The sequence below is a fragment of the Lemur catta genome, chromosome 3 (assembly GCF_020740605.2).
Source record: "Lemur catta isolate mLemCat1 chromosome 3, mLemCat1.pri, whole genome shotgun sequence".
In the NCBI taxonomy this organism is placed as follows: Eukaryota; Metazoa; Chordata; class Mammalia; order Primates; family Lemuridae; genus Lemur; species Lemur catta.
In genome coordinates, this window is record NC_059130.1 from 113866160 (window position 1) to 113892342 (window position 26183).

Below are 26183 nucleotides of genomic sequence, written 5' to 3' on the forward strand. Positions count from 1 at the left end.
CACAGCCAGGTAGAGGCAGAGGCAGGACCGGATGCAGGACTTCCTGTGCAGCACTGGCCGCCTTGTTACTTGCAGGTGTGCTGGGGGACGGGGTTTCTCTCCCTCCCGCCTCTCTCGAGGGGAGCCTGGTGGCTCCCCATGAAGAGCCCAGAGACCAGCCAGCTGTCCTGCAAAGGGCACTCTTGGTCTCCAGGAAACAGGTGGGGAATGTGGATGACTCCGTGCAGTTCATCCCTACTGCCCATCGGCAGGACTCGATTTCACCTCCTTGCGGGGAAAATTCCTTAGCTACCGACTTTCAGTGCCACCTCTCTCAGTTGCTCCTGGATCCTAGAGAGTCAGGACAGGATGGAGAAGTGCTCCTGCTTAGGTGGGCCAGGCCTTTACCCACCCACCTGCCCTTCCTGCCGCCCCCAGGCCATGCTACCGGGGCAATACTAGTGAGCATGGTCTCTGTCCATCAGGGGCACCTGGGTGCCTCACTCCAGCTCTACAAGGTGGACCGCTATTCCCATTTTACAGAAGTGGAGACTGAGGTTTCTAGCTAGAGGGGAGCAAGCCTCTGGCGATCACACGGTGGCAGATGGCTTTCTCAGTCTGCCGGCCTTCCTGGTGAGGTCTGGAGAGACCCTACAGTCTTTGATCCTGGAGGGCCTGTGCGGCTCGAGGCAAGCCCTCAGGAGCTGTTTGTGGAATGAATGACAAACGAATGAATGCGTGCTGCCACCCATCGCTGGGTGGAGAGCAGGTGCTCAGGGGGTGTCTGCTGCTGAGGGCAGGGCGCCAGAGGCCTGTCATTACCCAGGGTGACTCTGGATGGCATTGGAGTCCTGGAGGCTGTCACCTCTTCTGGGCTCCAAGGAAGGGCGGTATCCAGGGCTACAGGTGGCACTGCAAATATCACATCCAGTGGGATTCTCAGAGGTCGTATTGCAGATGGGGAGACTGAGGCCCAGGGTTGAGAAGGGACTTGCCCGGGGTTGTGCAGTAAATTAGCAACACAGCCAGGACTTGAACCAGGACCTCCTGCCTCCTAGCCTGGTACCCTCTCCTCCCCAAAGACATTAGAGCCCCCTGCCTGCCCCCTGGGTGGCCTCGCACGGACCTGCAGTGGGATCCCTGGAGGAGGCTGCTGTTTCAGGCTGGCAGCAGCCGCGGGTGGCAGCGTGCTGGCTGGAGGGGCATACTTGATCCAGTGGCTTCTCAAACGCGGCCCCCACCCCCGTGCTCGGCCTGCCCGGGCCATTACCGCCCGCCTGTAATGGAATCGGCTGCCCTGGTTAAGTGTTCACATTAAATTAATACCTCCTCCGTGGAGACGATCAGTTGGCATTTAATTTGTGTTTCCTTCTGCGAGCAGCAGAGTACAGCTGGGCAGCCGGGCTCTGATGGGCACGTCTGCGAGGCGTCCCTTCCCGGGCTCGGGGCCTCCGTGGAGATGGGAGCCGCAGAGCCCACAGGCAGGAGGGTGACAGGGTGGCCGTGAGAGGGGGTGCCGGGTGGCCCTGCGGGGCAGGCAGGTAGCTGGAGCTTATTGGCCATCCATTTCCCGCGAGAAGAGATGCTCATGGTAGACCAAGTGTAGGAGGAAGTCAGGAGGCAAAGTCCCCACGAGGACCAGCGCATAGCTGCTGGGGACGAGCCCCGTGGTGGCAGTGGTGGCGGGACTCTCCTTGGGTTCCCCAAATCGCACTCCCGCCCCGCCCCACTCCCTTTCCCTTATCTGTATTGTTTTCTGCCACAAACACGAATCGTCTGTGGCATTAAAGGGGGGTGTGTGGGAGGAGGGAGGTGACTCAGTCGTGGTTTCTAGACTCTCTGGAAGGGCCCGGCAGAAGCAAGCGAGGGCCCCAGATCCTCACCGGGCCCTGACTCTGCAGGGGAGTCCACAGCGGTCTGTGCGACCCGTGGGCTTCTGGGACGCTGCATTTGAAGACAGGACCCCTGGTCTGCCTCTGCCGCAGCCTGTGCCTCCAGCGCCAACATCATTCCAGAGGGGAGCCAGTCAGGGAGCCAGTCAGGGCCCCCGGGCTCGGCCTAGCTCAGCTGTGCAGCCTGGGGCAAGGCACAGTCCGTCCACGCAGGGATGGGACAGTACCCCTGTGCATCTGCGGGTGGGCTGGCTCAGAGGCCAGGGCGGCGCAGAACCGAGGGGCACCAGTGGGCAAAATCTCCTGTGGTCAGAGCCTTCAGTGTCCAGCACATTCCTGGCTGTCCCCTGGCCATCCCCTGGCAGCCTGCACCCAGCCCTGCTGCAGTGGGGTGGGGTGGGGTCCCCGTGGCCAGGGTGGAGCAGAGAAGGCGCCAGCCCTCCACCTGCCAAGGAGGAAGCTGCTCTCTGCCCCCACCTGCCCTCCGCCAGAGGCCAGGCCCACGCTTGGCCCAGAATGAAGTTTTCCACTGGTGGCTCCGGCCCAGCCTCACCTGAGCTTGCTTCCCACCACCTGAGTGAGTCGGCCTGGGCGTGCCGGCCGCTGCCTTCCCTGGCAAGGTGCGGGCCATTCCTGCGGCTCCCTCCCCCGCTCTGCCCGGCTCTGGAGCCCGCCCCACGGATCGTCTGCTGGGTGCCAGGGGTGGGGCTGGGTGTTTTCACCCACGCTGTGCCCCTCATGGACTTCCCACAGCCGCCCTCTAAGGCGGGTGGTGCGCTTCCCGACTCACAGAGGGCGCAGCTGAGGCCCAGAGAGGGTAATTGACTCGCCCAAGGTCACACAGCTGGGAAGTGGTGGGGCAGGATTGGAACCCACCCTTGCTGCTCCAGACTCTCTGCCCGGGAGCCCCAGGGCTGTCCCTGAGCCTTAATTGTTTTGCTGGGCCTGCACCCACTTTCCTCCTGAGCCCGGGAGCCTCTTTCTCCGACGGCACAGGAAGTGCAAAGCCTGTGAGTCAGCCGCTCTGCCAGTGACTTCAGCTTGGGTTTCCGGCCCTCTGTTGGCCAGGCTTGCTAGCCCCTTTCCTGCGGGTCTGTGTGTCATCTTGTGTCATCTTGAGCTGCTGGGGGAGGGGGAGGCCCTGGCCAAATGTCGGGTGGGGGTGGGGGCTGGCGATGAAGCTGTCCACCCCTCCCCCCAGCAGCCAGCTGAGGCTTCTGGTAGCTCATGTGGGCCCAGGGAGGCTCCTCAGGAATGCGGAGAGACCACATCTGGCTGGGCGGTGCTGCCACCTCCCCCTCCTGGCCACCAGCCTCAGAGTGCTGGCTCTGCTAAGATGGTGGCCCAGGCCCCGGCTCTCAGCTGCAGAATCCTTTTGTGCAGTCATTTCCTCTCCCGCTCTTTTTGTCCTGACGCCCCTGCCTCGCCTGCCCCCAGGGCTGTGGGAGGTGGGAAAGGGAAGGCTTCTCCCTCTCCCTGCCTGCTTCCTGCCCCGGCTGTCCCTCCCCCTGGCCTGGCCTCTCCTGGGAGAGGCGACGAAGCCACGTGGAGGAGCTGAGGGCAGAGGCTGTGCCGGGAACTGGGCTCCGGGAGCCCCCAGGCTGGGACAGCGCAGGCTAAGGATGCCCGGGGGAAAGGGGCTCAGGCTCGGGAGGGGTGAGCAGGGGGCTGGATTCACTCATTCACCAAATCCACGTGGTGAATATCTGACTCCTGAGCACAGGTGAGGTCTTTATAAGCATTTCCCTGGATGGTGGGAGGGCTGGTCCCCAGCCTGAGACCCGGCTCCTCCTTTATGCTCTTACACACCCACAGCAGGGATCACACCCTGGTTTCCTCCTTGTCCCTCCTCTGTGCCTGAGACCCCCTGAGGTGGTGCCAGCCCCCTGCGATGGTGGGGCAGACGAAGGTGACTGCCTAGGGGAGTCCATCGCTGTCCCTGGCGCCGTGGGGCCTGCTCCTTTGGGTGACAGCTGTGTGCAATGGGACACTGCGGCTGAGCTGGTGAGAGCTGTGTGCAATGGGACAGCTGAGCCGCCTGCCTGGGAGGACAAGGTCCTGGGGCCCTGCGATCGGGCCAATGCCTCAAGCTGGTGGAGCCGGAGGAGGGGAAACAATTGCAGCGGATGCCAAGGCTGGGGAAGAGATGCCATTTGAGACAAGCCTGGAGAAGGGATAGTGTTTCAGGAGGCTGAGGAGGGAGGGGAAGGGGAAACGGGCGCCTAACCGCAGAGCCTCTGCTTCCTCATCTGCAGAATGGAGACTGTCCTCGGGGGAGGAGTCACTGACATTTTATATACACAGGTGTGAACGCCTCACACGGTGAATAGCCTTGAGAAGGTGACCAACAAGTGTCCCTCTCTCACCCAGCGCTTGAAGGGAGAAGGTCAGGGTGGGCAGGGGAGACGCTCTGTGATTCAGGCCATCTCGGCTCTGGCTTGAGTCGTCCATAGGCTTTGGACTTTCATATTCCCACCTGTAAAATGGGTACAGGGTAGCTTCATAGCCCACTGCGTTGAGGCAGTGGGATCGAGCAGATGTATTAATATTTAAAGGGCCGGCCACCCCACAGAGAGAGTTGGGGGGTGTATGTCACCCCAGTTTCCTCCAGTGACACGCCCTTCAGTATCGTGGGGTCCTTTGACCAGAAAAGACCCCTCCCCAGCCGACAGAACAGCTCCTGGACTGCTGGGGAAACTGGAGGAAACTCGGACCCTTGTGCCCCCAAGCTGGTCTCTTTAAGTTCAGCCCAGCCTGCCTTCCCCTTCCAGCCTTACGGGGCCCAGGAGTTGCATTTGGCCAGACCTGAGTTTGAGCCCAGGCTCTGCCATTTCCTAGCAGTGGTGACTTTGGGCGAGTCGTTTGCTCGGCTGTGGGCTGGGGCTGAGAGTAGGGACGGCATAGGCTGCAAGGAAACGCCATCCACCAAACCCTGACCCACAGCAGGTGCGTCCTGTCTTGGTGGCAGACGGCTCGGGTCCTGCCTTCCGCTGGCCTCTCTGTGTATGCCGATCCCTCCCCACCGAAGCCTTGCTCTGGTGGATAGACCCAGAGCAGGGGACGGGATTGCATGGGGAAGCAGGTAACCGAGCCAGCAGCCTGGTCAACCAGCTTCTAGCCACGCTGGGTGCTCCCTTGCTCTGGACCGAATGGCAGCAGGTGGGTGTCTGGGGTACCACGAGAACACGTCGCCCACCTGGCCCTTCGCCCCAGTCAGTCAGAGCGGCTGAAGGGCAGAGCTTTTCTGCTCTGTCAACACTGGAGCCAGCTGAGCCAGGCTTTCCCACCGCCACTGAGAGGGACGTCACTGTGGGCAGCAGGCTCTTGTCTGTCAAACCAGCTGCTGTCCACATGCGGGGTCTGTCCTCGACCTCCTGGGAGCAGGAGAGCCAGCCGCCCGCCCAGCCCGGCTTTGGGAAGAAAAGGCTCGTGAAACCATTTGTGCAAGCTCATCCTCTGGGGTGAGCTTAGGAAACATGATCAAGGTGTGGGGCGGGTGCACAGCTCGGGCGGGAGGCGGGGGGTGAAGGTAGAGGGACTGGACTGCGTGGCCTTCCAGAGCCTGGCCCACTCGAAGTGCCATCTGCGACCAGCACCCCCAGGGAGCTGACTGCCCCACCCTAGGCCTGCTGAGTCAGGGTCTGCATGTTAACTAGCTCCCCTCGTCTGCAAAGACGATTCGTGTGCACATTCTAGTTTGAGATTCGCTGCTTTGGAGAGTGCACTAGGTTTGAGTCCCAGCTCCCTCATTACTAGCTGTGTGACCTTAGACAAGTTACTTCACCTCTCTGAACATCAGTTCCCGCATCTACAAAATGGGTTTGGTTAAAAAATTTTCCCCCTGAGAGGTTTAATAATTCACGTGAAAGCCGATGGTGTATGTATACAAGGCAGTGAGCCCGGTGCGTGGGACCCAGACTGGGTTGCTGCTGCCATTGCGTCTGGAGAGCCAAAGATACGGGCGTATACCTTCACGCTGGGTGGATTTTGAGCAAGTCACTTTCCTTCCCTGGGCCTCATTTTCTCCATCTGTACAATGGGTCTTTGACCCCTGCCCCGCCTTCCTTGTGAGATGGTTGCTTGAGGAAAAGGTGTGGGGTGCTGTGCCTCGTTCTGGAAAGTGGGGGTGTGTCAGCAAGATGCCCCTGGCTGCCTGAGTCCGAGGGAGAGGCCGTGGCTTTCTCCACCCCTTGTTGCCCCCTGCTCGGCTGCTCCTGCTGTTAGGACACGGTGGTGGGCTGGGCCCAGAAGCCAGGCGGTGGCCGGAGCCACACTCGGCTCTCCCTGCACCCGCTCTGCTCAGTGGCCTTGGAATGGCGTCCCCTTCCCCCCGCAGAGCAGCGTGGCCAGGAGAGATGATTCAGCTCGGGACCTGTGTCCAGGGCATTTACCGCCCTCGACGGAGGCCCCAGATGCTCCATGCTGCTGGGTGGGGGTGGCTGGCTGGCACTTTTCCCCACTTGGAATTCTTGTCCCCAACATTGGGCCTGTCCTCATCGAGAGGTGGCCTGGGGCTGGCCTCTTAGCCTTGCCCCTAACGTACTGGGTGACCTTGGGCTTGGCTACGCTGGGCCTCAGTTTCCCTATCTGTGCAACGAGGGGTTCCAGTGAGATGGCCCTGCCTGGGTCCCTTAGACTCTCTCCCTGGCCCTCCTTAGCTCCCTCTGTCTCCCTCCCTCCCGGCGGGAGCCCCAGCCCCTGCCCTCGAGGTCGGGACCCTGGAGCCCACGGGCTGGCAGCTGACATCGGGCTGGTAAAGGCAGAGAGAACGGTGGAGCGAGCACGCCTGTGTCCTCGGGGAGCCCTGGCCAGGGCCGTCTGCTGTAGGAGAGGGGAGGAATTTTCCTCTATGTGTGCAAACAGTATCCGTTTTCTCTTGTTTCCAAAAGCCGGTGACGTAACCTTCTCTTCATCCCTCCCTCCCCTCCGGCCTATTTTTAGCGGGCCCTGACAGCATCCTAAAAGGCTTCCAGACTACCCTGCTCAGAGGCCATGGGGGGAGGGCAGCAGTGGGGCAAGGAGGGAGAGGAGCTTGTCTGTCTGTCCCAGGCTGGAGGGAGAGAGAGAAGGAACCTGCCCCCAGCTTCCTGGGGGGGCGTGGGGCGGGGCGGGGGGGGACACTCTGTGCTGGGGGCTGGGTTGGGGCCTTCAGGCTTTGGTGCTGCCTGGACCCACGGGGAGCTCCCCAAGGGGATTCTGCACGGTCTGTCTGGGGCCTCCCCACCTGAGTTTGAGTCCTAGCTCCACTGTCCCCCACTCCGACCTTGGGCTTGTGACTCTGCCTTCCTTTTCCACCTGTACATGGGATATGATAGTACCCACGCCACAGGCCTGGTGCAAAGTCAGTCTCAGTAAAGGTGTTCCTGGTATTTATCCTTTCCTGCTGAGCTTCAACCAACCCGTGCATGAATGAAACGATGAAACGATACGTGGAAAGCCCTTGGAGTGGGGCCTGGCACCTAATAGATGCTAAAGAAGTGAGAACTGTATTTTGGGGGGTTTCTTTTAATGTAATAAAACAGACCTGGGTTTGAACTTCACCTCCACCCACTGACTAGCTGTGTGTCTTTGGGCAAGACGTTTAACCTCTCTGAGCCTCGGTTTCCATATCTGTAAAATGGGATGATGACACCTATGTAGGAGATTTCTGTGTTGGTTAGGGTAGGCTGCAGGACAAATAGATTCTAAGATTGCAATGCTTAGCACAATAAAAGTTTGTTTCTTGTGAGTGCAAAGAAGAGGCCGAGGGTAGAGCTGGCTGCAGCCTGGCTCCTAAGGGCCGGCTTTGCAAGTGCATCTTGCAGCAACAGCAGGAGGGACAGCACTTTGCAGTCTGCTTGAAGGAAGGGTGGGGTGGTCCTCCTGCCTTTGTCTCCCCACAGTGCTGGGCGCATGCCTAGAGTGTGGCACTTGTCACCACCACCTGGTATTCTGGTTATGCGTCTGCTCCCCTGTCCTCTCACACCGCCCTGCCTAGGTCGGGAGCTCCTGGAGGATAGGCAGGGATGGATTCACCAAGGCACCTTCCTCTCCCAGCCCAGGGACAGACCCAGGGTGGGTGCTGGGGATGTGTCTGAGGCCTGGACGGGCTGGAGCCCACCGTCTGACCCCCTGTCCCTCTTGGCTTTTGCAGATGGGAGGAGGAGCTCGCCAAGCGCATGAACCTTCAGACCATGGTGGAAACGCTGCAAGAGGTAGGAGCCCTCAGAGGTCCTGACCAGGAGAGGCACGTGTGGGAGGCATGTGGTCATGGAGCACAGTCTTCATGGGGCACAGCCCCTATTCAAGCAGTGTGACCTCCTGCTGCCTCAGTCTCTCCTCTGTGGAGCCAAGAGGTCTCTTCAGCTTCCTCTGCTTCGAGGCGAGGAACGGACCAGCACAGTGTTGCAGAAAAGCTCAGACTCGGGAGTTGGGAAGCCTGGGTCCAAGTCCCGGAGCTGCCCCCAGCTTGCTGGGCAACCTGGGGCCAGTGACTCCTCTCTCCAGCCTCTGCCTCCTCACCCGAGGCTGGGACTAGTGGGTCTTTAAGGCCCCCCAGCTTGCAGTGCCCTGAGTTGGGGCTGAATGCCTTGGAGAGGGGACGGGGGCTCCCAGCCCAAGCAGGCTCTCCTCGGGGACACTGAGGACGTCCCCCTCGCCGCTCCAGCTGCTGTCTCTGCACTCTGGGCTCTGCTCCTCACCTGCCTGCGGTGTCCCCTGAGTGGCAAACTTTACCTTCTCAGCCTCTATTTCCCTCTCAGTCTAATGGGAACAAGAGCAGCGACCCCATAAGACGGCATGAAAAGTTGTTTCAAAAATTTTTAAAAATAGCTTTTGGAAAAGGATGAACGTCTCCCTTTCTTTTATAATGAAAGTATTTTTTTCCCCCCATTTTAAACAAACATAGTATGTTCATGGTCAAATATTTAGAAAATTCAGAAAAGCACAAAGGAAAAAAAAAGTACCTCCAGTGAAGCTGGTATGTGACTGTCCAAATTTTCTATGCAGACCCCCCCCCAGCCACACCTACACTCTCTAGATGCACACCTTAGGTTGGCACACGTGACACTGTCATCTTTGAAACCAGAGGTGGTCAAATACTGGCAGTTTCCCATAGACCGGCCTAATGTGTCAACGGTTGGGATAGCGTGCTAACCTGCTCTTTTTCTCCTAATATCTGCCATGGGTTCTTCCACGCGATAAGCAATCCTTTGAACAGTGTTCTGAGTGTCCAGCGGGGCTCGGCGGGAAGCCAGGCTGGGGTGAGGTCCTTGGCACCCCTTCCCTGGCATGCAGGGGCCCAGCCTGGTTGGACGTCGGTGCCCGGGGCCCTGGACCCAGGTGTCCAGTCCCTTCCTCCCCCAGGGTGTGTCCCCAGACGTCCCCTCTGAAGCTTCCCCGTCTCGGTCCCCGCAGGCGGCGCAGGAGGCTGACGCCATCCAGGAGGAAATGAACGAGAAGATCGAGCGGCTTAAGGCCGAGCTGGTGGTGTTTAAGGGGCTCATGAGTGACGTAAGTGCCACCACTGCCGCCCGGGCGTCATGATCCCCCACACCCATCATGCAGAATGCTTCATTCACTCCGAGGCTCTGAGCTGGCTTCTAGTTAGAGTCCTGGCTGGCTGCGTTTGACCGTGAGGATGACAGATGCATCGGAGACCAGGCCCCCCCCCCCCACTTTCGCTTTTCGGTCTGAGTAGAGATGCATTAATCTGCCGCTTAACCCATCCCGCCCTCCCGGGCTCCCCGACGGTCTGTGTGTGTTTGCTCTGACTCCTTCCCAGCTGGCGTGAGGAGGGCAGGCCGCGGCGTGTGTCTGGGCACAGGGGACGCTGGCGGGTCAGGGCCTGTGCGGTCTGGTCAGTGGCGGCCTGAGAGGCGCCCGGGCCCAGCAGCCCTCGGCGGGTTGCGTGGCGAAGTCAGGAAAGGCCGGTGTGTGTGTCCTTTGGACAATCAGGGGCCCCCGGAGTAAGCGTGGGTGGGGGGAGCTGTTGGCAGCAAAGATCTCCTTGCTGCTGGGGACACGGGTGTCCTGCCGCCTTCAGTGGGCAGTGCGACTCCCCAGTGCCAGCGTGGGGGGCACCCAGGAGAGAGCCGCCTGGCAGGCGCTGCTGCGTGGGGACAGGCGGGGCTGACGGTGGGAAAGAGGGATGGATGTCTTCTTTCTTTGCTCTGACAAAGTGAACAGTGACCCTGTGTCTGCCGAGGGGACGCCTTCCAGCCCTTAGGGAGACCAGCACACACGGTCTCATGCTGTCCACAAGGCGGGCGCCGAAGCCCCGACCCCCAGGCCCCCACCCCTTCCCCATCCCCAGCAGTGCGGACACAGCCCTCCCCGCCCAGGAAAAGCCCGAGGCTCCCTCAGGCTCTGGGGGCCTCCCCCCACCGCTGCCAACACCTAGGGGTCCCCGCCTCTCCGCCCCACCCCCAGGCTTGCTCCGTCCCTCGCTCACGTAACCCCTGCTGTCCTCCCTGCAGCCCATGACAGACCTGGACACAAAGATCCAAGAAAAGGCCATGAAGGTGGACATGGACATCTGCCGCCGAATCGATATCACAGCCAAGCTGTGCGATGTCGCACAGCAGCGGAACTCGGAAGACGTGTCCAAGATCTTCCAGGTGACTAGGGCCACCCTGCTCACCAGCCGCCCCCCTCTGCCCCCTAGAGCAGCCCTGGCCTCCACCCCTGCCTGGCCAGCCCTATTTCCCTCGACATCCCACTCACTCCCCTCCCCCGAGAGGTGGCACTGCCCCCGAGCCTCTGGCTTCCCCAGGAAAGTGTAGAGTCAGGGACTCATGGACTCGTAGGCCTGTCTGACTCCGCCATCAAGTCCGACTGCTTCCTCCTGTGGCTGCGGGGCCCAGGGCCTGGGGGTGCTGTGACGTGCTCAGGAAGGCAGCCGCAGAGCTGGGCCAGAGCTCAGGTCTGACCCACCAGGGCCGGGGCCACCGGCCACACTGTGTCCACTGCCCCAATTCCTGCCTCTTCCCTTGGGTGCCGGCACTGGGCATCGTCCCCATGGCTGGGGAGCCCTGGCCAGGCTGTGGGGAGAACTGGGGGAGCTGGCCTGAGCCCTGGCAGGTGGGCCTCGAAACCCAGAGGAGGAGCTGTTGGCCTTTGACTATTTTTCATTCCCCCCCAAAGAGGCTCTCGCTGCCCCCCCGGCCTAACGTGCAAGTGTGGGTGCCCCCGCGAGACGGCGATCAGGTTAGCGCCAGGGAGGCTGTCCTCCGGAGAGGGCTTGGGAGGTAGTCTGGCCGAATGAGGCACATGTCATTCTCCAAAGGCTGCTTCTTGAGTTCTGGGTTGTGTTTCGGCTTTTGCTTGAGCCCAGGGCAAAACGGTGTGTTGTGGCTTTATGTGTGTGACTTTGGACGTAGCTGGGCCAGACCTGGGCCTCCCGGGGGCTCTTGCTCCGCCTCCATGCCGTCTTGCTGCCCCTGTGCTGGGAAGCAGGGAGACCCATGCAGCCGCCGTTTGCTCGTGTCTTGTCTGCTGGGCGTGGAAGCTTGGTGAACCTTGGGCTGCCCCTCTGTGGCCTTTGCATGTGAGCAGGCGGGCTCTGGGCAGCATGGAGCCATTCTGGCCTTTGTCAGGGGTTCTCCATCTCTCTGGCTGGCTCTGAGACATCCCAGGGGACTCTGTGACCTAATCTGGCCTACTCCTCTCCCCAAATCATGGGGTTGCTTCTCCGGTGAAGGGCGAGCTGAGCGGCCCAAGCACGGGGCCGCCCAGGGCAGGGAAGGGTCCAGGGCCGTCCGTGTCCTCACCTGCATGTGTCCCACCTCATGCTTCCTGCTAACGCCGCCTGCTTCTTAGAGGCCCTGTGCATCTTTCCTGGCAGGGGCTGCCCCACCACGCTCATCCGTCCTGTGGGATGCCAGCTCCCTCCCAGTCCGCCCCTGCCCTCCCTCCCCACCAAGCCCTCCAGCCACCCTGATTGCTTCCTTTCTGGTTCAGGTGGTCCCCAAAAAGAAAGAGCGCAAGGTGGCTTCAGATGATGACATCTCCGAGCAGGACGGAGAGGTGAACCGGTTCTCGGATGACGAGGTTGGCTCCATGAACATCACGGACGAGATGAAACGCATGTTCAACCAGCTGTGAGTATCCTCGTGGCACCCTGGGGGCCTGGGCTGAGAGTAGCCAGTAGCACAATGTTCTGGAAGGATTTGGATTCCTTTTCAACATTTATGATTTGGGAAGTTTCGTATTTTCAGCTTCTCTTGGGCAGGACAGTGGCTGCTGGATCGGAACAGGCTTTCCGTTACCTGCCTACCTTCCTCTTTCCATCCTTTGCAAAGATGCCCCGGAATGGAGGTGGGAGGAGGGAGTTGCTTCCGCTGGGGAGGGGGCTGTTCTTGCCCATGAGATGCAGGGGCCAGGCTGTCCCCATCTCGTCACGTGTAGATGTGTCTGTCTTATAACGTAACGAACCCAGAAAGGGCAGTGGCAGCAGGGGTCTTACCTGTGGACTATTCTTGATCAGACCTGAGACAGACCCACCCTCACTAGTGTCCCTTTGGTGGGCTGGCGGAGCTGACCACACGCGTCACAGGAAAGGCTCGTGCCATTCACACCCAGGGTGTGTCACAAACGTCACTTCGCTGACTCCAGACACTCAGCCTGGGAGTGGGGGGATCACTGCTCTTCTGTAGACGGGGAAACTGGGCTTCTGAGAGAAGTGACTTGGTCGAGGCCACTGAGCTGATACGCTGCCAAGCTGGGATTCAGAGCCAGGCCCGCCTGTCACTGTGGAGCGCCTCAGTGTGGAATGCCGCTGGGGGTAATGGCAGAGTCTGGGCTGGGCATAGCCAAGTGGGGGCCAGAGCCGGCTGGTACCAGCTCTTAAAGCTGCTGGTGTGCCTGTCTGCCCACTCCAGGTTCAGTAATGTCACCTCAGTAGCTTAAATTTGCCATTGTAGGAAATTAGCAAATGCCCCCAGTCAGAGTTCCCCTCGTCCACCCCGACAGAGGGCTGGTGTGCCAGTCCCTCACTGGGGGTAGCTGGCCTGGAGCAGGGATGGCATTAAGGCCTTGGCTAGTCAGTGCCATAAGCTTGATCTTGATCCATCTTTAATCCACAGTGCCCTACTGTGGGGCGGGGAGGGGCGGGGACAGGTGCAGCTGCAGCCACTTGGTGACTTGCCTAAGGGGCCCTGAGTTGAAGGGCAGGGCTGGGACTTGGTCTCCGGGGTCCGCCTTCTCCTGGCCCACCATTCTGCTCTCTCTGGGGTCCTTGGCAGTCGGGCACCTAGACCCTGAGAACTCAGCTTTCCCCTGGGACTCCATTCCTCGCACCCTTCCCCTCCCACCTCACCATACCCCCGGCACCAGAGCCTCAGGGCTGAGCAAGCTTTCTCGCTGGTGTCCCTTCCCTGTGGCCTGCGTTTCCAACAGCAGGGCTAGGTTTGAGCTCTTGGCTCTGATGGGCAGTCCCAGAACCTCCCAGAACCCCTCCAGAGAGGGCATGCTCCTTCTAGCAAGTGCCCCTGACATTATACTTGCTTCAAAATCTGGGACACGGGTCCCTCCTAACTATTTTGTGAAGCTCTGAGGCTGGCTCAGCGTCACTCAGTCTAGAGATCACTTCACCCAGCCCCTCCGTCGTGCAGATGAGGAAACAGGCTCGGAGAGGGGATGGCAAGGCCTTAGGACACAGCCAGGCTCCCCGCTCATGGTCCAGGGCTGGGTCCCCAGCACCGGCTGTGCTCATGCTTGGAAGGGAGTTCCCTCTTCTCCTCTGCTGCATCACTGTCCCCACCCTGGTCCTTTCTCCAGGCGACACACACAGGGAGCCAAGGAGGTGGGAGCAGGGGTCGGAACCCACGGGGGATGGGAGTTCCTTTGCCTGATACTGCCCTGAACCTGTCATCCCCTGGGAACGGAACTGAGATGAGAGCTGTATTCGGGGGGTTTGCTATTTGAGGGTGACAAGGAGGCCCCTAGACTCTCCATCTTTTGACTTTCCCCCCAAATGTCATATTCTCATCTTTTGCTGACAAGGGGGGCCTTTGAAAAGAAGCAGTGGTTGGGTTTAGGTTTTCTGAGTGTTGCCCTGGGCATCTCTGAGCCTAAGACGGCATCGTATGCACCAGAAACCTCAGGCTGGGTTCATCTGGTTGCTTTAAAGGGCTTATCTGAGGAAATCTCTGTCCCTGTTTTTTATAAACTCCCCAGGGGATCGTTGAGCTGACTGGGAATGGGGTGAGCTACAAAGGGACACATCCTGAGAGCCGAGTCCGGGGGGCTCTACTGGCAAAGGCTCCTGTGTGCAGAGAGAGCATTCAGCCCACAGCCAGGCGAGAACATGCTGCAGAAATGGGCACCTGAGTGGTGACAGATCTGAACCCGGTTCAGTATCCAATTAGATTGATCTGGTTGTACAGTTGCCTAAATTAAAAAAAAATCCCCTGATCAATTTGATCCCCCCACCCCATCCTGCAGTTTAAGGCAAGGCCACGTGGACCCCACCCTGGGCGGGGCCCTGGCCCTCTCCCACGGACATCTCCGCTCCCGGTGGGCCAGGACCCGAGCCAGGCTGCCCCAGGCCAGTTCCAGCGAAGTCTTGGAATAACGCACCCGTGTCAGGGCTGTGTCTTGTTCTGATTCAAATCTGCTGCTTGGGCTTCAGACCAAGGAGGAGGAGAGGACTTTGCTGCTTTCCCTGCCCCGGGCCAAGCTGCTGCCTTAGCCCGTCCTCCAGATTTGTTAGGGGTGGGGTGGGGGTGTGCCTCTTCTAAGTCCCTTCCCTAGTCTGTCTTGCTGTCCTTTCTGGCTTCCTGTCCCTCAGCTGGGGTTCCCTTAGATCCCAGAGCTGGGGAGGAAGTGCGGTCACAGTGGGGCACACAGTGCAGTGACCAGTACCGCCCGCAGCTCCCGGCCCCAGCGCGGCTCTCTGGACTCGCTGGGCCACCTGCAGGCGCCGGCAGGAACTGCGCCAGGCGGGGCGCCAGGTGGCGGGATTCCAGTGGGCACTCCCAGGGTCCCCAACCCAGTCTGTTGTCCAGTGGTTGGGAGCAGTGCCCCGGGGCATCCAGGAAGGAGTTGAGGGGAGGAGTGTGGGAGATGGGGAGAGGCCGGGGTGGGAGTCTGGAGACAGGATCCATGCCCGCCCATGCCTCTGGTTCACTGGCCAAGTGAGTTAACTCCTACAGACTCAGCCTTTGCATAATGGGCACGTGGGATGGCATGATCTTCAGGTCTCCCCCAGTTGGGGTAACCAGTGCCTCTTGGGAAACCCTTGGTCCTAGGCATACCTGGTAGGTCACTCTACTTCCAGTTCTAGCCAATAGGGAGGCCCTGAAATCCTGCAGGCTCTGGGTTCAAATCCTGTTAACAGCGTGTAACCATCTAGAAAGCCACCTGATCCCTCTGAGCCTCAGTTTCCTCTCCCGTAAAATCCTCACTTGGTAGGATTGTTTTGAGGGTGGAATTGGTTGCATTTCAATACACGCTTAGTGCCCAGCACATACTGGATGCTTGGCAATGTCTCCATGGGGGGGGGAAGCTGTGGGAAACAGAAAGATCTGGCCCTGGTTCTGCCACATGCTGGCTGTGTGGCTTTGGACACGTGAGTTATCCTTCCAAGCCACAATTTCTTCATCTGTAAAATGGGAATAATAAGACCGGCCTTGCTGAGTTGTGGAGAAGATGATATAAATTGTCTCCCTTAAAGTAGGGGCTCAAGAAACAGCTGTTAAATGAATGAGGGAAATCACCCAGACTGGAACATGGGAGGAAAATATCCTTAGTCTCCATTAATGAAAGCCCGGAATCTTTAAAAATACACCTTTTAAATTGTACAAATAATGCATAAATGCATTTTGCATTTTAAAAGAGTTAAACTCTTTTTGGATAAGGTGACTGTCCCCTTTGGCTACCACCCCTGTCTTTTCTGAGGGCAGCCTTGTAGGTGTGTACCCACTGGGCAGCTACCCCCATCTGTCCCCTGGATGGGCCCCTGGAGCCTGGCTTCTTTCTGTTCCGTCATGCCCTCCGATGTCGCCCCCACAGGCGGGAGACCTTTGACTTTGACGACGACTGTGACAGCCTGACGTGGGAAGAGAATGAGGACACACTGCTGCTCTGGGAGGATTTCACCAACTGCAACCCAACCATCGACCTGCAGGGCGAGGTGAGCCCAGGGGCTGCAGGTCTAGGGGGCACCTCCTTTCAAAGATCTCTTCTTCCTATTCTTCCCCTGCAGCCCCCACCACCCAGCTACATTGTCCCCTGTGTTCTGTTTCCCCAGCAAGAGGAAAACTTGGGCAACTTGATCCATGAGACCGAATCCTTCTTCAAGACGAGAGACAAGGAGTACCAGGAAACGATAGGTCAGATCGAGGTGAGCACGTGGGCCATGAGCCCACGAGTGAGGCTCCCCTGAGGTCCACGCAGTTGAGACCCCTGGAAATCACATGCCCACGCGGGCAGGGCACAGGATCGGGAGTCAGGAGGCCTCCCAATTCCCCGCCTGGCACTGGGCGGGTCATATCCTTGTTAGGGCCTCAGTTTCCTAGTCTGTAAAATGGGAGGTGGTGATCCCTGCCTGCCCCAGAGAGCTTTTTAAAAAAAATTAGCTGAGTTGATGACAATCCCATAATAACCAGAGCTGACATTTATATGACACCAAGTGACAGTAGGCACTGAGTATACCCTCCTAGGATCCCTACCTCCACCCTATGCTGTAGGGACTATGCGCCCATTTTACAGAGGGGGAGAGGAGGTTAAAAGAGACTGAGTGACTTGCCTGAGGCCTCACAGCCGAGAGGCAGCATTCAGGGCCAGCTCTCTCTGGCCCCAGGGCCGTGCACTCGACCACTTGTGCAGGTGGGAGTCAGTGCCTGCTGCCACCACGCAGGAGAAGGGGAAGCCCAGCACCTTCACCAGGGGAAGGATCACTTGACAGAGGAGAGGGTCAGAAACATGGAAGGGACTTGAGGATTTTTCTAATCGAGTCCACATAAAGGAGCCCAGACATGCTGCTGCTGCGTAAAGTGGAGTTATCAGAACTGCGGGGTCTGTCAGGGCAGGCTGCCTCTGGGGTTGCTAAGCAACCGTTCCTCTTTGGCCACACACAGTTCTGGGGGGAAGGCCCAGTGTGCAGAGAGCAGAGGGCGGCCTCGACGGTGCCCCCACCCAGGCATCGGGGAGGGAGGCTGCTGGGGGTTCTGCGCGCGGATCACTCGCTCTCACCCTCACTGCCCGGTGGTTCCCCCAGCTGGAGCTGGCCACAGCCAAGAGCGACATGAACCGACACCTGCACGAGTACATGGAGATGTGCAGCATGAAGCGCGGCCTGGACGTGCAGATGGAGACCTGCCGCCGGCTCATCAAAGGCTCCGCAGACAGGTACCCGGCCCATCCTCCTGGGAGGGGACTTTCCGGGGCTGCGACCTGCAGCCTGGCCGCACTTCATCTTCCCAACCCGTCTGTCCGTCCGTCCATCCATTGAATATCAGCACACCCACTGTGTGCTAGATGACTTACCTATCTAAATGCAACTCCCACCACAGCACTGGCCCCGCACCCCCCAATTCAGCAGATACTGCTCTGTGCAAGGTCACGGGGACCCCCTGCCCTCATGGGGCTCACACCCCCCTTTCTGCTGACCCAAGGGGTGGAGGGGGTGAGCAGGGCGCCCCTCCCCACCGCTGCCGATGAGGCCCCCGTTTGTCTGTAGGAAGAGATTCCCCTTCCTTTCCCTTCTTCCATCCGGGGTCTGTTCCCAGGAAACTGACACACGAACAGACAGGGCCCCTGCCTTCAGGGGACGCACAGCCTTGCTGGGGGACAGACGTGCCGATAACAAAATGAGATAGTGCAGGGAGAATGCCTGGCACGAAGCACAGATACGTGTTGTTGGACTTGCTTTTCTGGCTGGGGCTGCAGGATGCACGTGAGGCAGGCAGCGCTGTGGGGGGCAGTGCGTGGGGCCGTGGGTGGCAGCGCGTGGGGCCTCGGCCTGGCCGGTCGTCTCTTTAACTCGCCAACCCCCCAGGACCTGCTGCTGTCACCACCTGTATTCCGGTGGAGGAGCAGACACTTAGGCAGGTTAAAGAGCTTGCCTGAGGCCCCCCACCCCGCCTCATCCGAGACAGGGCGAGGATTCCAACCCGGTGTTCACCACCACCCGGCGCGGCCTCCCTTTGAGTGCTGAGTCCTGGGGTTTTCTGAGCTCCTCCTCTGTGTCCAGACCTGTGCTAGGTGACTGGAGGGTCAGAACCAAGCTGGGTCCATGGTCTCTGCTCCCCAGGGGCTTTGTGTCTAGCAAAGCCAACACACCCAGGCCCATTAGAGGCTGGGGCAGGGGTCCCAAGAGGTCTGGAGAGCCACATTCAACCCGTGAGCCTAAAGGATTCTGAGGGAACCCGGGGCGGGGGCTGGGGGTAGGGTCTCGGGGCGGCCCCCCCACCCCACCCCGCGAGGGTGGCCACGACAGGAGTGGCTCAGCCTTCCGGCTCCTTGACCCCTCGGGGGCCCCGGGCTGTTCTCTGAGTGCCCCCATCCTCCTGTGCCTTCCAGGAACTCACCGTCCCCCAGCTCCGTGGCCAGCAGCGACTCAGGAAGCACAGACGAGATCCAGGACGAGTTCGAGCGGGAGGCAGACGTGGAGCCCATGGTCAGCTGATGACCGAGGCCCCGCGCCTGGTGGTCTTGGTGGTGGGGCCCCTGCCCCTCTCCCCACGGGCCAGGAAGGCTCCTCGGAGCGGGGCTCAAGTCCTCCCCACACAGACTTCCCACGCCCTCCCTTCTCTGGAGGCCCCGAGGGACCGCTGCTTCCTTCCTCCCTTCCACCCCCACCACCGACTGACCGTCTCCATCCACCCACCCACCCAAGGAATGGTGCTGTCAATTTCTATTGTTCTCCACATCACAAATGCAGACTTCTGTCCGGACGATGCAGTGTTAACGGTGCCTTCTCCCTTAAGCTGAGCCACTTTGAGCTCCAAAGAATTATTCCTAGCAGGTGTTTTTATACAAAACTCTTAAGGTGAGGGCCGGGGCCAGGCGAGGTGTAATGCGATTTTCTACCCTCCCACCTGCTCCTCTGATTGGCGGAGAGCTGTGCCCTCCCTTCCTCCATCGGCCGACCTGTGACCTTCAGCTCGGGGTGGTCACCTCCCCCTGGGAAGGGGCTGTTTGCCTCTGTGACCTTTCCAGGCCTGGGTGGGGGTGTCCCAGATTTTCTCAGTCTCTGAAAGAGAGAAGGGTGGAAGGAAGGGGGGGAGGACAAATTTTTATTTTCTTTTTGGATCGAGTGGCAACATGGGGGAGAAGGCACTGTGAGGGGCAAGGTGGAGCCTCACTGTGTTTTAACTACTATGCAAAAAACAAAACAAAAAAAAAAGCAGCTTGCCTTATACTATTGTGGAAGGCGGGCCCTCCCCAGGCTCCTGGCTTCCCCCCAGGGCTGGGAGGGGGCCCAGGTTAGGGTGGTCTCTCTCGCAGCTCCGAGGGTGGGCACTGACCGGCAGCCTGACTGCTTGTTCTCCTTGGGGTCTCTGTGGGTTTGGGGTGGGCGTGGGGGTCTTTTGTTGCTCTGATGACTCAATGTTCTTCCCTCCAGCCAGCAGTACGGGGGTTCTAGATCTGTAATTTCTCTGTGAGAAAGTCTGAAGGGGCCAGGCCTGGTCTTTGCTCCCTTCCCCTGGCCTTGGGCCGGGGCCGGCCGGGTTCTCCACTGCCCCACTGTCCGGCCCCTGGCGGGAGTGAGGCATCGGCAAGGGGAGGGGACAGTCACAAGCCTCTCTGCATAACCCACTCGACTGACCAGTTGGGGAGTTAATCTGAGCCAGTATCTCCCCAGGGCTTGAGTGGGCCCGAGTTGCAGGGCGCTGTGTGGAGACCACCCACCAAATCTCAGCTTGGAGCCAGCTGAGCAGGCTTTGCTTTCTTATTATTTTTTAGATGTTTTGTGCCCACTGCAGTGGGGCTGATGGCTGAGTATCGTTTTTTTGTTGTTGCTGTTGGCCCAGGAGCTCCCTCTGGTGGTCACAGGAGCAAAATGTGCCCAAGGACCAGAACTCGCTACCCACTGCCTCTTCCCCAGGCAGAGGAAGGGGCCCTGGGTTTGGGTGGGGTCGTGGTCTCCCCAGGGTACCACGGACCTTTAAGGGCCTTCTCTCTCTTCCGTTCCGCCCCCCTGTTTTACGGTCTTAAAAATACTGTACATAGTACTCATATATATGTATAGTGAGAGAAAGTGAGAATGTGTTAGTGACTGTGCGTGATGTAATTTATCAGAATTTGGTGGCCTTCATCATGAGTTTTTTCCTTTGTTTTGTTTTGTTGGGGGAACATCCCAGTTGGTCCCCTGTGGCAGCCTGGCTGCGGAGGCTTCCATGGTCAGCGTCCCTTGTTAGCCAAACAGTCCCTTTTGGCAGAGGCACTCGGAGGGACAATGGTTTTGGAAGAGAGACAGCTCCTTTTTCTCCTCCTCACTGACCCTTGTTCTAAAGGTTACAGGGTTCAAACGTACCTGATTTTTATTGTTATTGTTGTTTTATTATTTTTATTTGAACCAAAGGTTAACAGAGCCAGCTGGGCTTGGACCTCAGCTGCTGAAAAGGTTTTCCGTTTCCACGAGGGCAGGAGAGTGTCCGCCCCGTGGGTCCCTCCGTCCAGGGCGGGGGGAGGCAAGGAACTGTGTGTGGCTGGGGAGGTGGGCGGGTGGAGAGGAAGCGGCCCTGGGCCGTTCCTCAGGGTGGCGGGAGGGTGACAGACGTATCTTTGGAGTTAAGACAGTGAGGTGGCAGTGCTAAGAGTCTGAGGGTAACTAAGGTTACCATGGTGATTGGTGTCTCGTGGTATTATTTTTGTTTCCCCCCTGTATACATAGGTCATTTGTCTTTGGGGATGAGGGTGCTCTGAATTTGCCCAGGGAGTCTGAAAGCAGCAGGAGCCAGAGAGACACTGGCCTGAGAGTGCTGGCTTTCAGTGTCTGCCCTCCCCTTGGGAGCAAGGACTTGGGGCAGGTGGCTGGGGCAGGAGAGCACGGGTGTGACCGGCCTGTCCCCCTGGGCTGGTTCCTGGGTCTGGCCTGGCTGCCCGTTTCCCCACCATGTGCTTTTTCCAGTTAGTTGCCAGTGGGCCCTGCTTGTCCCTTTGCCACGAGCCCACAGCTTGCCAAGAAAGACTCCAACGCTTGCTGGGGTAGCACCGGGCCTAGCTGGGACGAATTGGTCCGTCCTTTGTAAAGCTGTAAATACTTGATTTTGATTTTCTATGTCTAAGCCCAGTGTCATATTGACATTGGTATTTTAGAATTGTTCTCAGATGGGCTCTCCTGTGCTGTCCTCTCTCACTCTCCTGCTTTTGGGGGTTTTATACAGAGGATTGGGGAGGGGCAGGGAGAGCAGCGTCCTTTTGGCTCCCTGGTTCGTTGTGAAATTCACACATACACTCACTCCTCTGGGACTCTGAACAGGGAAAAATACTATTGGCAAGCAAACATATCTGGTTTTCCTGTGGCAATGTGTCTTGAGGTCCCTGAAGCACCAGACATGGGCTTAGCTCAGTGGTAGAGCTCAGGTGACCTAGGGAGACTCAAACCACCCTGGCTTGGGATGGGAGGAGAGGGGCAGGGTCGGGGATAATATAAGGTGTAACTTAAGCTAAATATAATCTATTTATAAAGCAAGAGACTCTCATCTATTTTTATGAAAGGCAAGGTTTTTTAAATCTAGGGTAGGCAGTTGTGGGAGCCCAGCATTTTCCCGTGGACAAGATAGGGTGCATGTTGCCGCAGGACTGAATCTAATCGGTACCCTTCCCCCGGCTTGTCTTCCGTCCTCACTTCTGGTCATCCACACCCGGGAGCAGCTTCGGCAGAGCACAGGTCCCACTTCACCCCACTTCCCTCTCCCCTGATGCCTCAGCTCCTTGGAAGTCTTGGAGGGGCACTTGTGGGGGCCAGTGGGCTGTGGGGAATTCAGAATTGAGGTGGCCGTGGGGAGGGAACGGGGGCATTAGGCAGGGACAAGCTCTGCTGCAGAGGATGGGCTCTGATTTGTCACTCTAACTTTGGTCTGCCAAGATCCATTTCCAACTCGGCTGTGCTGGGAGAGGGTTGATAGGCAGCAGAGCGTGGGTGGCAGTGGGGCTGTCGGGTCCTCCCCCTGAGACACCGGACTCTCACTCTAGAGGGATACTCTGCTAGAGTGGGGAGTCTGGAGGTGGCCGGGCGGGTGCATGTAAAGCCAGATTCAACCTGGAAGAGAATCCCCCACGAGTGGAGGATTCCCGGGCCCAGCGTGGGCTGCGTGTTAGTCTTGGGCAAATCCCTCACCACGCCCCTCCCTCCCAAGCCCTCAAAGAAATGAGGCAAAGCCCTCCTCCTCACAAGACCCCTCTGTGGACATTTTAGCATCTACCTGATTTTTAGCCCCATCCAGGGAGACTTTATATCCCATGGTTCCATCCCACCCTACTGTTGCCGTTTGTCTGCCAGCTGGGTCTAGCATCACCGGGAAGCGGGGTTTATACTCACTGAGACTACTGATCCTACCGGAAACCAACCTGTTTACTGTACTGTTGTAAATATCATGCCCTTTATATCCTGTATATTGGCTTCTTTTAAATAAAGTGAAATGTCTTAGAATTGATGGTGTTTTTTTTTTTTTAATTAAGGATAAATCTGGTGCTGGGGGAGGGGTGAGAGGACTGGGGCCATATAGACACTACAATAAACTCTTTAGCTAATCAGTGATAACACAGGGAAATCTCATGTCACCTGTTACATTCGCATCTCACAATAAAATCTTTGGAAGAAGATAAAGCAGGAATTATTACACATTTGATGGAAGGGGAAGAGAGAACCACAGAGATCACAAGCCACGTAACTGGCATAGCCTGGTTTGGAACTGAGGTCCTTATGACCACAACAAAGCCCCCATTTCCCAAGCCTCTCCACCCCGCCCACAAGAGGCCACCTCCCAGGGCTCTGGGTTTGATCCTGTCTAGTGTTCTAGTTCTTCTTGTTAATGCTGCATTGCTGCATTAGGACAACATTGCCCCAGTGTGAACTGAGCCCACCTGACCAGGGTCTTCTTCAAGGATGAAGACAAACAGCCGCTAGTAATTCCAGTTTACGTTTTGCTATTTCTAAGTCTTGTACTTACGTCGTTTCCCTTTCCTGTCTTAAATGGTGTAATCTAGAGGAAAAGGAGTGGCCTGAGATGATGCGGGCATTCTGAAGCGGGTTATTATTACCTCCATTTTACAGAGGAGGAAACTGAGGCCGGAGAAGTTATGTAACGTGCCCAGTCTCCTACGGAGGACCTGGAATCCGCATCAGAACTGACTCCCGAGCAGGTGCCAGGCTCGCGATGCTAGAGGAAGCACAAATTAGAACGGAGGGTGAGAAAACCCATAATAGCACTTTGGGAGCCAATTGGGTGCCTGAGACCTGCTCATCAGAGAAGACCTAAGAATCCAAGTTTTCAATAAACTTTCGCGTGTTCACCAAAGCAAACAACTGCTCGCAGAGAAAACTGAAATTTTCACACGGGGGGGAAAAAGCTCAGGAACAACTGGTTTTTCGGCCAGAGGCTTTGAAGGAAAAGCCAGGCATGGGCGGCTCGTGCCTTAGCTTGTGCTGATGGTAATCAGCCAAGGGGGGCAGGCCGGGGAGCGGCCCCGCGCCGGGCCGGGCGGTGGAGGGAGGCTGCCCGGCCAGGAAGCTGGAAGGCAGGCTCGGCCCGGGGCCCGCGGCCCGCGGCTCTCGGTAGAGGCGGGGACGGGGCTTAGACGCGGTGCGGCCTGCGGGTCGCCGAGCCTGGCAAAAGGCACGTTCCCAGCCCGCCGGTCCCGCAACCGGGGAGCTGGCGGCCTGGCGCCCGCTGCACCTGGCGCGCCCAGGACCCCACCCCGGCGCTCTCATTGGCTCTTTCGGCCCCTCTCTCCTCCGGCCTAGAAAGGCAGCAACCTGACCGCCCCGCTGATTGGCTCAGGAGCTTCCATGTGTCACTCTGATTGGTTGGCGAGGTTCACGCCCTCTCCCACCCTGGGTCGTACCAAAAAGAGAGAAGGGGAAAACGCATATATTTTAGGACTTGACTTTCGGGTTCCTTTGTCCTGTGCTACGCAATTCCTCCATCTTTCCAACAAGTGTAGAGTTTTATTTGTCAAAGGTAAATGCAGAGGGACTCTGGCAGATCTCCAGCTGGGAGGACATTGGGGGTGATGCGTCCTCCCCCGCTCATCGAGATGGTGCGCTCGGGGCGGGGCGGCGCCGTCCCGCGGTGCCCGGGCGGACGCTCTAGCCACTATCCCCGCCGGGTGCCCGAGATGTCGCAGCCTTGGCCCGCGCTGCGCCAGGCCCTGCTGGCCCGCCCCTGGAGGGGAGCCAGGTGAGTGAGCGCCGGGCCCGGGACGGCGGGAGCGTGTACGGGAGCCAGGGGGTCGCTGGGCGCCGCGCTGCCTCCCTGCTCGACCCCCGGGCTGCTCCGGTCCCCGCCGGGTTCCCCAGGGGCGCCCCTCCGCCCGAGGTCGCTTCCTCTAGTGCCCCCCGGCCTCCACTCAGGCCTTTCTCCTACCGAGATCCCTTAGCACCCCGCGCCCCGTCTCCCTCGGGAGTCACCTCCCTTTAGCTAGGGGACCCTCCTTCCCGAGTCCTGCCACCGGGTGGGGTGGGTGGGGTGCCTCGGGCGCTGCCGGGTCCCACGCCTGGAAAGCAGCCTTCGTGTTCGCTGTCCTCCTGAAGCTGGACCGTCGAAGTTGGCCGGCTTCCCCTGAGGGGCACCTGTTTTTAGCACGCCACCTCTGTCGCCTTCCAGCCCTCGTCTCACGTGCAGGACCCCCGCCCCCCCGGAATTCCCCGAGTCCTCTTCTTCTACGGGCACTTCGACCTCTTTTACTCTTTCCTTTTTTTTTTTTTTTTAAGTTAAATGTTGGGCAGAAAAGAGAGACTCCTTTCTTTCTTCTGGTAGGTGGGATAAATAACATTTATGGGGTGCTTATAATGTGCCAAATGCTGTGCTGGGCTCTTGGCATGTGTCTTACCGTGAGGATTAAATGAGTTAATACATGGAAAGTGCACTGAACAGCGCCTGGCACCTGGGCAGTGAGTGCCCAGTTATTATTATTGTCATGATCGTCGTTATCACTTTTATTTAAACTTCTCAATCCTGGGAGGTAGATATTATTCCAAATAATGAAGAAACCGAGGAGCAGTTCCCAGGTGGAGCTGCCCTTCAGACTCAGATTTGCAAATCCTGACACTGTGAAGTTGGGTTCCTGGAGCCTTGCCCACTCAGTGACACATGTTTTCAGAGCCCGCTCTGGGCTAGGTGGGGGAGGTAAATAGGGGCTCATAGTCTGGTGGGGCTGCCCTCAGTGTTTACGTTGTCCTCCCTTTCAGAGCTGCTCCCCCACCTCCCTGTGGAGGGCCCCCCACCCCCAGCCCTGTACTTTTGAGTTTTGTTTGCATGATCCTGGTATGTCTCTTCTGCTGAGCTGTGCCCTTTCTGAGTTAATCAGTGTCTGTCTACACCCCTCACCCCTACTGCCCCTGCCCCCACCAGGGATGGCACAGGATGCTCTGAGCACAGGTGAATTTCAACACTGCTCTATGTCCTCTGGGTGGGAGGGGGGAGGAAAGGGCACAAGAAGAGGACATGGGACAGAAGGGTTCATCTTCCCAGGCCCAGATCAGGGGCCACCTTGCCACACCCTGAGTGTGATTGCATTTGCAGGCATCTCCCTGCACTGAGACCACCTTTCTCAAACCCCAGATGCAAGCCCCAGGGAGGTGGGGCCACCTTGTAGATTCACATCTTTACTGAGTACCTGCCATGAGCAGTGATCTGCTAAACACACTGAAGGTGAGGGATACCCTGGCAATTTACATGTGGGTGGGGCCTTTGAGGCGTTTTCAGCTTACTGGGGGAGGAGAAGTGCTTAGACATAAAAAAGTCTAATATTCGACAGAAAACAATCCATATTCTAAAAGAAAAGCCCATAGTAACAATAATTATCAAGACATCAAGTGTCCTGGGGCCAACACCATGCTGATAAGCACTATATTATTATCCCCGTTTTACAGATGGGGAACCTATCTGCCAGTTAAGGCACACGTAGGACTAAAATTACAGTTGGTCTGACTCCAGATTCATGCTCTTAATAATGAGGACTCCTCAGTTGAGAAGGGAGAGAGAGCATTTTGTAACCAGTTCCCAGGCTCAGATTACCTCTTCTGATGCGGCAGCTGGCCCCATGCCCTGGACAGGATTTCTCAACCTCAGCACCATTAACATGTGGGGCCAGATTGTTGGTGTTGTGGGGTCTGCCCTGTGTATTGTAGAGCGTTTAGCAGCATCCCTCTCCCCACCT

At 58.3% G+C, this 26183-nt stretch overlaps 2 protein-coding genes across 2 annotated transcripts in view; both read left to right on the forward strand.

The window, feature by feature from the left end:
• Window positions 1-22452, forward strand: part of IFFO2 (intermediate filament family orphan 2) — a 45148-nt gene extending 22696 nt beyond the window's left edge. Inside the window, exons 2-9 of the mRNA XM_045548569.1 lie at window positions 8005-8065; window positions 9267-9362; window positions 10328-10468; window positions 11811-11950; window positions 15864-15984; window positions 16102-16194; window positions 17071-17201; window positions 18375-22452. Of these exons, the coding sequence (XP_045404525.1) occupies window positions 8005-8065; window positions 9267-9362; window positions 10328-10468; window positions 11811-11950; window positions 15864-15984; window positions 16102-16194; window positions 17071-17201; window positions 18375-18480 (889 nt within the window). The 3' untranslated portion in view covers window positions 18481-22452. The remainder of the gene's footprint in view (window positions 1-8004; window positions 8066-9266; window positions 9363-10327; window positions 10469-11810; window positions 11951-15863; window positions 15985-16101; window positions 16195-17070; window positions 17202-18374) is intronic.
• A 1568-nt stretch (window positions 22453-24020) lies between these two features.
• ALDH4A1 (aldehyde dehydrogenase 4 family member A1) overlaps window positions 24021-26183 on the forward strand; it is a 29869-nt gene continuing 27706 nt past the window's right edge. The window contains exon 1 of the mRNA XM_045548570.1: window positions 24021-24202. Within this exon, the coding sequence (XP_045404526.1) occupies window positions 24036-24202 (167 nt within the window). The 5' untranslated portion in view covers window positions 24021-24035. The remainder of the gene's footprint in view (window positions 24203-26183) is intronic.